General features: G+C 36.0%; 1 protein-coding gene across 7 annotated transcripts in view; it reads left to right on the top strand.

The window, feature by feature from the left end:
- TASP1 (taspase 1) overlaps positions 1 to 14284 on the top strand; it is a 235115-nt gene that overhangs the window by 53043 nt on the left and 167788 nt on the right. For all 7 annotated transcript variants that reach the window (XR_011076948.1, XM_068565779.1, XM_068565780.1 and 4 more), the window contains one exon: positions 7460 to 7539. Coding sequence is in view for 6 of the 7 variants with exons in the window: in XM_068565779.1 (XP_068421880.1) it covers positions 7460 to 7539 (80 nt within the window). In the remaining variant the exon portion in view is untranslated. The remainder of the gene's footprint in view (positions 1 to 7459; positions 7540 to 14284) is intronic.

Genomic DNA, 14284 nt, shown 5'->3' with positions numbered 1-14284 from the left:
AAGTGTGAGAGTAGGCATCCTTGCCTTGTTTGTAACCTTAGGGAGGAAGCATTTGTTCTTTTTACCATTAGGTATGATGGCTGCTATAGGTTTATCATAGATGCTCTTTATCGTGTTGAGAAAGTTCCCTTCTTTTCCTAGTGTGCTGAGAGTTTTTAATAGGAATGGGTATTGTACTTTTTCAAATGCTTTTCTGCATCTGTTGCAATGATCTTATAATTTTCCTTATTTTGTCAGTTAATATAGTGATTGGTTGATTTTCGATTGTTAGAGCAACAGTTGTATTCCCGGGATAAACTCCACTTGGTTATAATGTATTATCCTTTTTATATGTTATTGGATCCAATTTGCTAACATTTTGTAAAGAATTTTTGCATCTATGTTGATGAGAGACATTGGTCTGTAGCTTTCTTGTAATGTCTTTGGTTTGGGTTCATTTTGCTTCTTGAATATGTAGGGATATATAGTTCATCAAATTTGGAAAATTTTTGGCTATTACTTCTTCAGATATTTTTTTCTGATTCCCCCTTCTCTTCTATCTTCCAGGATTCCAATTACACGTATATTTGACCTCTTGTAGTGGTCCTACAGATCACTGATAATTTGTTTACTTTTTCCATTCATTTTTCTCTTCGTTTCATTTTGAATAATTTCCATTGCTGTTTTGAAGTTCACGAATTATTTTTTTGGCAATGTCTAATCACCTGTTGATCCCATCCAGTTTATTTTTCATTTCTGACATTATAGTTTTTATCTCTAGAAGTTCAATTTGCATCTTTAAAAAATGTCTTCTATGTATCTACTTAACATGTTTCATATTTCCTGTAGCTTCTTGAGTATATGAATACAATTATAGTAACTGTTTTAATATCCTTGTTTCCTAATTCTGTCATCTTTGTCATTTCTGGGTTGTTTTCAGTTGAATGATTTTTCTCATTATAGGTTACATTTTCCTGCTTCTTTGCATGTTTGGTAATTTTTTATTGGATTCCAGACATTGTGAGTTTTGCCTTATTTTGTGTTGGATATTTCTGTATTTTAATTCTAGGATGCGGTTAATTTATTTAGAGGCAGTTTCATTCTTTCAGGTCTTGCTTTATACTTTGTTACATGCAACTAGAGAAGCATTTAGCCTTTAGCTAATTTTGCTTTGCTGTCGGGCAGAACCTTTCTGAGTACTATAACAGATGCAACTAGAATGAGGTTTTTTACTTTGGTGGGAACAGGAGCTGTTTCTGGCCCTGTATGAACTTGGGGATTGCTTCCTCTAAAACTTCCATGTTATTCTTTCCCAGGCTTTGGATGATTTCCTCTTACACATACACTGATCTGTACTCAGCTGAAGACTATAGGGGGACTCTGTAGATTTCTTGAGTCCTTTCTCTGCACAGCTGTCTCCTCTCTGGTTCTCTGCCCTGTGAACTCGGCCACCTGGGCTTCTCTGGATGCCCAGCTCTCTGTCTTCAACTCAGAGACACTGCAGGGCTCTGCCTGAGTTCCTGTTCCTGTGCTGTGGCCGGAAACTCTCCAGGCAGTAAGCTAGGGCAATCATAAGGTTTACCTTGTTTGTTTCCTTTCTTTAAAGCATCACTGTCCTGTGCTACCTACTGTCTAATGCCTGAAAACTATCATTTTCTGTATTTTGTCTGATTTTTCTTTTCCATTGGTTCAGGCAAGAGTGTAAATGTATTCCCTGTTACTCCATCTTGTCCAGAAGCATAAATCTCTCACATACCTGCAAGTTCACAGTACACCTGCAGTAGTTTAAAAAAACCCAAATTCCCTGAGTATCCTAAATAAATAAAACAAATTTATCATGCTGTTACTTTAAGCTTGTTTATGCACAACCCTAATAAGTCTAGTTATCTAATTTCTATAATGATAATAGCTAAAATTTATTGCATTTGTACACTATGAGAAGCATTGTTTTATGTGGTTTGCGTGCATTATCTCATAAAATCATATGATTTATGAGGGTAACACACATTTTGCCAACAAAGAAGCTGAGTACCATACTTGACACTGTTATGCTATTAAAAATTTATGGAGGGCTTCCCTGGTGGCGCAGTGGTTGAGAATCTGCCTGCCAATGCAGGGGACACGGGTTCGAGCCCTGGTCTGGGAAGATCCCACATGCCGCGGAGCAACTGGGCCTGTGAGCCACAACTACTGAGCCTGCACATCTGGAGCCTGTGCTCCACAACAAGAGAGGTCGCGATAGTGAGAGGCCCGCGCACCGCGATGAAGAGTGGCCCCTGCTTGCTGCAACTAGAGAAAGCCCTCGCACAGAAACGAAGACCCAACACAACCAAAAATAAATAAATAAATTTAAAAAAAACTAAAAAAAAAAAATTTATGGAGTCTGTCCTTATCACATTAGAAGCAGCAGATTAGAACCCATAGAGTAGAATCCTTTTATAATAGTAAGAAATAATGTTTACACCCATTTAGTTATTCATTCACTTACCCATTCCTTCATTCAGCAAATATTTTTTGTTTACTTCCTGTATGCCAGGCATAGAGGTAGAAGAACTATCAAAAGCAGATGGAGGACTTAGAAACTGTGGTCTTCTGGTGTCATCTGTTGAAGAGGCAGGTGACTCTGTGGGGGCAGCAAGGCACTGGGTGTTTTCTAAGAAGTCTTTAAATAAAAAGTTCATCTGTCTATATATCTCATTGAGGAAGACAGGGAGTGTATTTGTTTCAGCTGTATCTAAATTCTGTTAGAATTTTATAAACTCTTATTGCTTTGTTAGAAAAACCCTCAGCAGAACTTTAGGCAGAATGGTATTTCTATTAGCTGATAATTTTTTATGTTTTAATTTTCTGGTTACTGCCACCATGATACGATGTATTATTTAAGTATTGGTGTTTGGTCAGATTAATAGAATATTTGATATCCTCATAAATTTGGTGGGCCTACTATCATAAACTGTGTCGTATTTTCCTAAGTTTATTTTATTTATAAAAGTAAATAAATTTTATTTATTTTTACTCTTTCCTCCTTCATTATGATAGGGTACAACTTTGATAGGCATAGCCATCTAGAACAGGGGTTGTCAAACTATGGCATGTGGGCCAAATCTGGACTACTGCCTGTTTTTTGTAAATAAAGTTTTATTGGAACACAGCCATACCCATTTGTGTACATATTGTCTATGGCTGCTTGTGCTCTGCAAAGGCCAAACTGAGTTGTTGCAGCAGAGACATCTGGTCACAAAGCCTAAACTGTTTACTATCTGGCCCTCTACAGAAAAAAAATTGCGGAGTGCTACCCTAATATGTTATAGAATAAGTTATAATTTTTGGAAATTATGTTTCTTTTGGTGAAAAAGGGAAAGCTAGAAAAGCATTGTTGCTCATTAGACGCTCAGATTTTTTGAGATGCAAATTTAATTTTTGGTACATTGTTTATTTAAAAATACTATTCAATCTACTGTATTTCATAAATTCATTGATTTTAGTACCTTTGTTGTATGAATGTGAAAAGAAAATTTAAAAACCTATAGATTAAAAGAAACATAAGAGAGCTATCAACTAATCAGGAGGTATGGATGGGTTAGTTGGGTTCCCCTTCAAACAAAATAGTTTAAAAGGCAAAAATAACAATAATAGCAAAAATTTTATGAGACAATCAGGGAAATGTGAACATCGATTGAATAAACTATTTTGATTCTAAGGATTTATTGTTAATTTTTTTAGGTGTGAATTGGTTATGTTGTGGTTATTTTTTTTAGAAAGTTATTTTTTGAGATGCATGCTAAAATATTTATATTTGAAGTTATATGATATCTGAGATTTGCTTCAAAATAATCTGGGTGGGAGTATAAATGAATGAGATTAGCAATGTATTAACAACTGATGAAAATGGGTGATGACCCTTTGGGTTCATTACACTATTCTCTGTAATGTATATGTTTGAAAATTTTTGTAATAAAAATTTTAAGAAGAGTTAAATCCTTATTATTTAATTTGGTCATTATGTGTTATTTCCACATACAGCAGGTTCTCCCTTATTTGCACTTTATGTGTTTGTAAGCTTTAAATAATCAGTAGCCACCAAATTGGTGGTCTTTCTTCAGTTCTGTGTATTTATGATAAAGAAGTAATAGGTAAAATATATAGAAATCCATTTTTAAGTCCAAAGAAGCAGCTGTCATTTTCTCCTATATCTTTCTCATCCAGCATAATGCATTTTAAGCAGTTTTGAGAGCTTTCTGAATCACTAAATTGCACATTTTTAGACTGACTACATAGTGTCATGGTTTTTGAAAATTTCCCATCCATGAAATTGTAATTGACCTCACTGTGTTTTCGGGTGTTTGGCTATGCTGGCACTTCAGTAGCTCAGCTTGTTGAAGGTTTTAATAATCCCACTCAGTGCTGGTCTCAGAAGTGTTGCTTTTGATTCTTAACACTTTAGACTTCCTTTAGTGTAAATTAAGGAGAGCATAACACAAGGAAAATGCTGTCCTTTAGAGAATTTTGACACCCTAGTTTATTGTTGAATAACTTGCCAATGTTTATCTAATGCTTAGTGTGCTTCAGGCACTGTTCTAAATGCTTAGCATATATGGACATCAATGAAAAACAAAGATCCCTGTTGTTGTGAAGCTTACAGTTTATTTGAGGGAGATAGATATAAACAACAGAGATAATATCATCAGTTATAAAGTATATGGTATGTGAGAAGGTAGAAAAAAAATGTAAAAAGGACAGAATGAGAGGGATTGGGAGTACTGGGTAGAGGAGTGCAGTGTGTTGGGTACAGTTTTAAATTGGCCTCATCAGGGAGATATGTTTAAACAGATGGGGAAATTTGCCATTTGGGAAATAAGGAAGATCCTGACAGGGAACAGTCAGGGTGAAGGCCCTGAGGCAGGAGTCCCCTTGGCATGTTTGTGTTTTGTAAGAGGCTGGAGCAGAGTAAGCAAAGGGGCAAGAGGAAGAAGAGATGAAGGGAGGAGGGAGCAGAGAAGACCAGATCACTTGGGAGCCTGGAGATCCTGGTGAAGGCTCCAGTTTTCATGCTAGAGTCCTCAGGAGGGGTTTCGCAGGATTTTGAGAAGAGAAATGTCATTACCTGACTTGTGTTTTACAAGTATGTCACTGGCTGGTGTGTTGAGATTAGACTGGGTCAGGGGACGGAGCAAGGCGAGCATGGAAGTGATGAGGCCATTGCAACACTGCAGGCAATAGATGATGGCGGCTCAGACCAGGGCGGTGGCGGTGGTGAGAAGTGGTCAGATGCTGGATGTGTTACCAAGATGGAATCGATGGATTTTTCTAGTGACTTGAGGTGAAACTTCTGTGAAAGCTTTCTCCTTGGAGAGTCAGAAGAATATTTGAGAAAAATTTGAATTGGTGCTGCATTTAGTGTTCTGGGAAGAGATTTTTCATTTTTGATAGTTTAGTTTTTAGCGAAAGCTCACGTAGCTTTTTAGCATTTTAAAATGATATCAAAAGCAGTTATATGCCATTTTGTGTGATGTCAAACTACTGGACAAGTAATTTTTGGTAGTAAGGAAAGGTCAGGATCTCAGAATTCTTATCCGTAAGATGGCATCCAAATATTCACCTTCCTGTGAATATTGTACAATGCCTAACGTATTTAAAACCTTGCCTAGCAGACAACGGCAAACTAATTTTTTTTAAAAAAATTAATTTATTATTTATTTATTTATTTATTTATTTTTGGCTGTGTTGGGTCTTCGTTTCTGTGCGAGGGCTTTCTCTAGTTGCGGCAAGCAGGGGCCACGCTTCATCGCGGTGCGCGGGCCTCTCATTATCGTGGCCTCTCTTGTTGCGGAGCACAGGCTCCAGACGCGCAGGCTCAGTAGTTGTGGCTCACGGGCCCAGTTGCTCCGCGGCATGTGGGATCTTCCCAGACCCGGGCTCAAACCCGTGTCCCCTGCATTCGCAGGCAGATTCTCAACCACTGCGCCACCAGGGAAGCCCCGGCAAACTAATTTTATTTAGAATCAAACCTATGAATGATTAAGAAATGAAAAATAAAACTAAGCTTATGTTATAAAATACTTTCGATTCCAGATGCTGGGATAGAACCCCAAATGACGAATGGGAGTGCTGAGAATACTAGATTCAGCTCCAAACTTCTGTCCTGATCATTTAATTTAATACTTCAGCATCTCTTTTACGTCTTCACGTGAAGAGAGTTTATTTCTTATATCAAAGTCTTTTTCTAGCAGAAGGAAGTGCTACAAATGCTGTCAGGACAGCTCAACTTGCATCCAAGTTCCTACCTCAGTTATTCTTCCATTTTCCTTTATGTGACAGCTTTTCTTTGCAGTTTCTTTGCAGTGGTCTTCATTTGATACAGGAATAGGAGGAACTTTTCTATTTTTGGAGTCCTTTAGAATTTTTTTTAAAAATGGAAGTTTGAAGAGTTATTCTTGTTGGCTCTCCCTCCTCTCTTTTTTTTAATGCTCCCTCCATTCTCACCTTCATATATACTGGAAAATAGTTACTGGGCTTAACCAATTTGTTTCTCATTGGAACCATTTGGATATGTTTCTGAGTATCAACTTAGACTTTCTTCTTCTAATCTGTCAATCAAATCTAAAGACTTCAATATGTATTACTTCGAGTTTTTAGTGTTGGAATGATTAGAGGAACAGAAACAAAAAATAGGGAGCAGGAAACTAATGAGTAGGCACTAGTTCAGGGAATCCATTACTATCTGGCTGAGAGCTTTAAGAAGTTGGCTGTGGAAAGAGATGAAGTGATTGATTATTATTATTAACTGCTTGCTATTACTGTGTTAGGGAATGGGGTGGTTAATTATCCTGCATGCTATTTGAAATCTTTGAAAGGTAGTCTTTTACAGTTAGCTAACAGTATCCTTTTATTCACTTTGTTATGTTAAAACTTGCAGTTTGGGACTTAAAAAAATTACTTTTGGGACATACCACACTGCTTTATTTACCACAGTAAAAATGATTCTGACAGCCATATGTATATTTTTATTACATTGAGGCTTAGAAATGTAAGTACATACCATTGTGTTTGGGCATCTCTGGATGTACCCCACTCATTTTGGGTAGATCCAGGTGTTATACTAGGCAGGAATACCAAATCTGAAGACATCACTTAAGCTTTGACTCTTAATCTGATGAAATAGATCTTGTACATAAACTGAGAACCACAGTTGATCCAAGATAAATCTTAATATTTTCCACTGGGAAATCAACTATTTTTACTTCTTATGTTGCATTTTGCCAATTTTTATTGGTTAGTTATTGCAAATGATATTGTACCATTTCCACTTGTAAAATTTCTAACTTGGGGAAGAATTAAAAGAATTTTTTAGGCATGTAGCCATGTTGAGGTATTGCAAAATTTTTTCAGTTGCCTTACTATATTACTTATATTACTTTATTGAATATGTAGGAAAAGATGACACTATGAATTTTTAAAAGAGTAATTTTTCTGTCATTAGTTTTTTAGTTGGAGAAGGAGCCTACAGATGGGCAGTAGATCATGGAATACCCTCTTGCCCTCCTAACATCATGACCACAAGTAAGTAAAAACTTTTCAAAATTAAGCTGTATTAGCATATATACCTGAAAGTGTTACATTGCTTTTGATTCATATAGTACCTATATTTAAGGAAGAAAGCTTGTACGTTGAAATATTTTAGTTAAAAGATAAATAGAAAGTTATTTGATTTTAAGCCACCTTTATATTCTTGAGATCCCCCCACTCCTGCTTTCTCATGCTTTTTAAAAATTTTTTGGCTGCATTGGGTCTTCATTGCTGTGCGTGGGCTTTCTCTAGTTGCGGCGAGCTGGGGCTACTCTTCATTGCGGTGCGCAGGCTTTTCATTGTGGTGTCTTCTCTTGTTGCGGAGCATGGGTTCTAGGTGCACAGGCTTCAGTAGTTGTAGCACTACTCAAGGATGAGCTGAGGAAAGCCTATCTAGGTACCAAGTGTATGAGAAGGAAGAACAAAAGTGTGACTGCAGAAGAGTTAAGACTGAAAAAACACTTATCGTAACTATGACAATGGGATACATGTGCTTAATCTATGAAGAGTTTTGCCAGATTAAAAGTCACACAGATACATGTGATACCCCAATAGAAAAAGGTCAAAAGTCATAAATAGATAATATAACATAACTAATAGGGACATTCAAATTAAGATGAGTACATGTTAAATCTGTTCCCGCTCACTTGGTGAAAGAGTTAAAAAATATTGTATTACTGCTGGTAAGTGTGTGGTAAAATGAACATAATACACTGTAGGTACAAATGTAGATTGGCAGAAATTTTGGAGGACAGCTAAGTAGTATAGATCAAAAGCGTTAAACCCATTCTGCTTCTCGGAACTTGTCATTAGAGATATAGGCATAGATTTATGTAGAAGGGTACTCAGTGAGCATTGTTAAGAATGTAAAAAAAATTCTATTATATATAAAATAAGCTACAAGGATATATTGTACAACACAGGGAATATAGCCAATTTTTATAGTAACTATAAATGGAGTATAACCTTTAAAAAATTGTGAAATCACTATATTGTATACCTGTGACTTATATAATATTGTACATCAACTACTTCAATAAAAAAAGGGAAAAAAAGAAAAACATAAAAAAAGATTATTAAAAAATTTGAAAAAGACTTATGTCCAACACAGAGGAACGTGAGTAAACTATCACATGGTCTTATAGTGAAATGTTATGAAGTAACTGGAAATTGTTATAAAGACTGATAATGATTAAATCTAATAATGACTTAAAAAAGTGAAAAAAGAGGTTATAAATATGTATATATGTGTGTTTTATATGTCTATCTTAAAAAAGAAATCATGGCTATGTATTTATGCATAAAAAATAGTAAAAACATATACTACTTGTTTTTTAAATTTTTATCAAGTAATCTATGAATGTAATTTAAATAATCAAATGAAAAAGTGAGGAATCATTAGCTCCAAGGAAACCAAGTTGTATAAAAAAGAGATGATTATTTATCATAGCAAGTGTCTAGTAAGGACCAGCTCTTAGTAACATTATATTCAAAATGAATTCCATACTGCTGCAAGTTGTAATATTGAGAGGCTGGAAGGAGGAGAAATGTGTGTGTGCAGGGAGGCAGGGAGTGTGAGAGTCCTGCATCCTCACCCTCGCCGCCACTAGTGCTGCCTTAGAGTCTCCCCAGTGGAACTTGCTGTGGAGCTTTTATATCAGGCACACAAATCAGCTCATCTGCCAATTCCATCTTGTTTTTCCGTGGAGGCAGGCCACCTGGCAACCTGAGTCTAGAGTGGGCGCTCAGTAGGCCTGCTGTGCAGCTGTCATCTGGTCTTCACCTCCCCATCACTTTGGAATTCCCTTTTCCTCTTTCCAGTATCAAATTGTCTGTTTCCGAATGTCTTTTTTTTTTTTTTTTCTTGTTTTACTCCCTCATTTGGTATATGTGAGGTGGGAAATCACTTTCGCCTTGGTTTCTGAAGAAATTGCTCTGTCTTCTGATTTCCAGTCTTGCTATTAATGCAGTCCGCTGGCACTTTGATTCCCAGTTTTTTGTGGTGTCTTTTGCCTCTTTGGAAGGAAGTTCTTATTTCAGTGGTCTTATTACCTCAATGATAATCTTGGGATGGGTCTTTTTTTACTTATTATACTGGGTACTCTTTTGGACTCTCCATCTGGAAATCCATGTGCTTTGGGGAAATTTTTAAAAATTTGTATAATAATCTCTTGCCCAATCTCTCCTCTGTTATATTTTTCTAATTTCTTTGAATTAGATGTTGGATCTTGCACTCTAATCCCATGTATCATTTTCAAAAGTTACTTTTTCTCCTTTTAAAAATCTCTGTCTTTTGTCCTGCTTTCTGGGAAGTTTCTTCAATTTTATCTTCCAAATCTTCTACTTCTAATGAATTTATAATTTTGGTTTTCATATTTTTAATTTCTAGAGATTCATCTGTGATTAATACTTTTAAAACATGGGGTTTTGTTTCATGAACTCAGTATTTTTACTCTCTCTCTTAGGATATTATGGTTTAAAACTTGTTCTTATCCACTGTTTCTGCTTCCTCTGTCTTACTTTGTGTTCGTTTCAGACCCTAATACACGTTAGCTAATTTCCTCAACTATCTAGTGACCCTCTGCAGTTTTCATATTCATGAGTGAGTTACCTAAAGACCTGTTGGCAGCTTTGTGTGTGAGGGCAGGTCTGTTTGACCTCAAGAGGGGAGGCGTTGATCATTTCTCTACACATTTTTCTTTTGGATTAGACAGAGAAATCTTCCCAGCTCTGGCAAGGTAATAGCCAGTATTCTGGTACAGAACAAGGGAAGGGGCTGGAGGTGTCACGGTGCCTTTATCAGACTTTTATGTCAAACTCAGTTTTAGGTAGAGCCCCGTACCTGCTCCCAGATGTGCTTGGTGTCTGCTAATTTGGCGCCCATCTAGTTCAGCCTCTTCACGTTTTCTGCAAGCACAAGGAGGGGATTTGGGCATCTACATGTTCCTTATTGACATTTTCTGCCCATTCTCCTGTTTTTAGTGTCAACCTGGCTTTCAGAGACACCAGGTGCTTTCTACTTTGAGCTCTCTTGATGTTTCTTTGGCAGGAATTAGTTTACTTTGGCCGAGATTAGTTTGCTTTGTGATGTCTTGGCTAGTGGGCATTGGGGTTCATCTTCCTCTGCTCAATTAGTTACTGTTTGTCCACTTGCTTTCTATGTTCTAAAACTGTTGGTATCTCCCTTCTCATTATAATCATCCCTTGTGTATGTCAGTCTTTTCCCCCACTTAAATTTCTTTTTGGTAAAGTTTTAGTAGGGCATGGAGATGAATTCATGCATTCAGTCTGCCAATTTTACTTCAGAACATTTATATAAAAATGTGTTAGAAAATAGTACTAGATTTTTTTTCAGGATGGAAAAATTATTTTTGACTATTTTTTATACTTGTAATAAGAAAAACATATTGTGCCATAGATTTTTTTTTTATGACTTATATAAACCAATCAACAAGAAATGTTCTCTGAATAAAGCGTTTGAAAGTTAAGTGATATATTCTTTTTTTTTTTTCAAAAAAGAATGGCTCTGACCTATGGGGAATTTAAAAGGAGAAATTATAACTATTATTTAGATTAAAAAAATTTTAAATACCATCTTATACTCAGCCATTTGTTTAATCCTCAATAGAAATAAAATGGTATGTTGGTGCTGGTTAATGATAATGTTTTATACTTGATTACCTTTTGGGGGGCATACTTTGTAGGTTTTTATTCCCCTTCAGCTTTTAGAATGTCTTTCTAAGGTTTATTCTAAGTTTATTACACATTTTCACATGTACTTACACATTTCATTACTATATGTAGATTTGAATCTCTTTCTGGCATCTTTTCCTTCAGCCTGGAATGCTACAGATTTTCTGGTAATGTGGTAGATGTAGTGGTGAAAACTTTTCTCAGCTTTCATTATCTGAAAAACATCCTTATTTTGCTTTTACTTTGAAAAGACATTTTTGTTGGATATAGACTTCTAGGTTGGCAGGTTTTTTCCTTTTAGCACTTTTTTTCTTTTTTTTTATTGTGGTAAAATATTCATAACATAAAATTTACCATTTTAACAGTTTTTAAGTGTATAATTCAGTGGTACTAAATACATTCATAGTGTTGATTATCCATCGCCACTATCCATTTCTATTTTTTCCTCAACCCAAACAGAAACTCTGTACCCATTAAACAGTGATTACCCATCCCCCTCTTGCCTGTCCCTGGTAACCTTTATTCTGCTTTCTTTGTCTATGAATTTGCCTGTTCTAGGTCCCTCCTCTAAGTGGAATCACATAATATTTGTCATTTGTGTCTGGATTATTTCACTTAGCATGTTTTCATGTATGTTGTAGCATGTATCAGAATTTCCTTCTTATAGCTGAATAATATTCCATTGTATCCTTTTAGCACTTTTAAAGATGTTATTCCATTATATTCTGGATTCCATTGTTTCTGCTAGGAAGTTAGACATGATTATTATTGCTTCCTTGTGTGTAATGTGTCTTCTTTTTTCTCTGACTGTTTTTTAAAAATTGTTCTTTCTATTTGTTTTCACCTAGGTATGGTTTCCTTTGTGCTAGTTTTATTGTGCCTGTTGAATCTGAGGGTTCAGTTTTTAATCAAATTAGGAAAACTATTGGACTCTCTGCTTCATGCTCTCCCTCATCTGTTTCTAGGACTTCGATTTCACTTATATTAAAACATTTGATACTGTCATGTGTTCCTGAGGCTCTGATTTTTTTCAGTCTTTGTTCTCTGTGCTTTCTGTAGTTGTCAGGATTCTCCATAGAGACAGAACCAATAAGATACTTATCTATCTATCATCTGTCTATCTAAAGAGATATTATAAAGAATTGGCAATCATGGAGGCTGACAAGCAATTATGGAGGCTGACAAGTCCCAAGATATGCAGGGTCAGTCAGCAAGCTGGAGACCAGGAGAGCCAATGGGGTAGTTTCAATCCAAGTTCAAAGACCTGAAAACTGGGAGGGTCAATTGTATAGTTCCAGTGTGAAGGCTGGCAGGCTTGAGACCCAGGAACAGCTAATGTTTCAGATCAAGTATGAAGGCAGGAAAAAGTTGATGTTCTAGTTGAAAGGCAGTCAGGCAAGAGGAATTTTCTCTGACTCGGGGAGAGTCTGCATTTTTGTTCTATTAAGGCCTTGAGCTGATTGGATGAGGTCCACTTACATAGGGAGGGCAATCTGCTTTACTCCGTCTATCAATTTAAATGTAAATCTCAACCTTATCAAACATACCCTCACAGACACACCTAGAATAAAGCTTGACCAATATCTGGGCACTCTCTGGCCCAGTCAAGTTGTCAAATAAAATTAACCATCACACTTCTATTTGTTTGATTTCTGTTGAATTGGTCTTTGAGTTTATTGATCTTTCCTCCTGCAGTATCTAATTTGATATTAATCTGATGTTATGATTTAAAAAATATAAAATATTATGTTTTCAGTTTTAAAGTTTCCATTAAAAAAAACAGCCTTCATCTTTGTCTTGAAATTTCCCATGTCTTCACCCATTATATCCATTGTTGGCATATTTATCATTGTTATTTTGAAATCTTTGACTGCTAATTCTAAAATCTAGGTAACCTGTGGGTCAGTTTCTATTGATAGATTTTTTTTTTCTTGACCTTGGTCACACTTTCCTGTTTAGTTGCATGTCTCAATTTTTTTAAAAAAAATTACACCTTGAGCATTGTGGATGATACATTTTAGAGACTATGATTTGTTATCATCCTTTGAATGATGTTGAGTTTGTTCTAACATGTAATTAAATTATTTGCAGTTCACCTTGATATTGTCACAGCCTGGTTTTTGGCTTTGTTAAAGTGAGTCTATTTCAGTTTTTTTCTTAATCCCAGAGTTGTCTCTTAGTACTAGTTTGTGGTCTTTATTCCTGGGATATGGCCTTTTTGGGGTTTCAGTGGAAAGTCTCAAACTTTAAATTTTGTCTCTCCTACAGTGGGTATTTACTAAAACATCTGTTCACTTTTCAGCTGTTATTTTCCTCAGTGGACTTTACAGAATCTTGCATCCTGTATGAACAGTTAAGGACTCATTCAGGATTTGAGGGGACTTTTACATAGATTTTTGGGCTTCCTTTTTTGTGGATTTCTCCTTTCCAGGATTCCTCCCTTACTTTCCAGTGGCTTCAGTAGCCCCAGACTCCTTCATCTCAGGCCAATAAGACTGTAGTTTTCTACCTGAGCTCTATTTTCTGTGTATCTCACAGAGTGGGGAGTGCCTCATGGGGAAAGCTGTTTGAATTTGGATCTTACCCAGTGTGTTTCTTTTCTTTCAGTGGTTGAATCCTCTCCTATTTCTGCCAGCTTTTGGTCACTTGCCTTCAAATAGGCTTTTTTTTTTTTCAGTTTGAAACTTCTGCCCAGAGTTTGTAATTATTATTGGTCTGTAGGTTAGTCTCATATAAGCTATTCTTTCATTACCAGGAGCTGGAACTGATGTTTTGTAAATGTGTACTATTAACAAATATCATAATAAAAATAATATAAATTAATAAATGTGTCTAACCATTGTATTTATTACTTTTTAATTGTGTGGTAGAGGAATAAGTTATCTTCTTTTTTTTAAATAAATTTATTTATTTATTTATTTTTGGCTGCGTTGGGTCTTCGTTGCTGTGTGTGGGCTTTCTCTCTAGTTGCGGCGAGTGGGGGCTACTCTTTGTTGTGGTGCGCAGGCTTCTCATTGCAGTGGCTTCTCTTGTTGCGGAACATGGG

Source organism: Eschrichtius robustus, chromosome 16, assembly GCF_028021215.1.
Source record: "Eschrichtius robustus isolate mEscRob2 chromosome 16, mEscRob2.pri, whole genome shotgun sequence".
Classification (NCBI taxonomy): domain Eukaryota; kingdom Metazoa; phylum Chordata; class Mammalia; order Artiodactyla; family Eschrichtiidae; genus Eschrichtius; species Eschrichtius robustus.
This window is presented reverse-complemented; position numbering and strand designations above follow the sequence as displayed.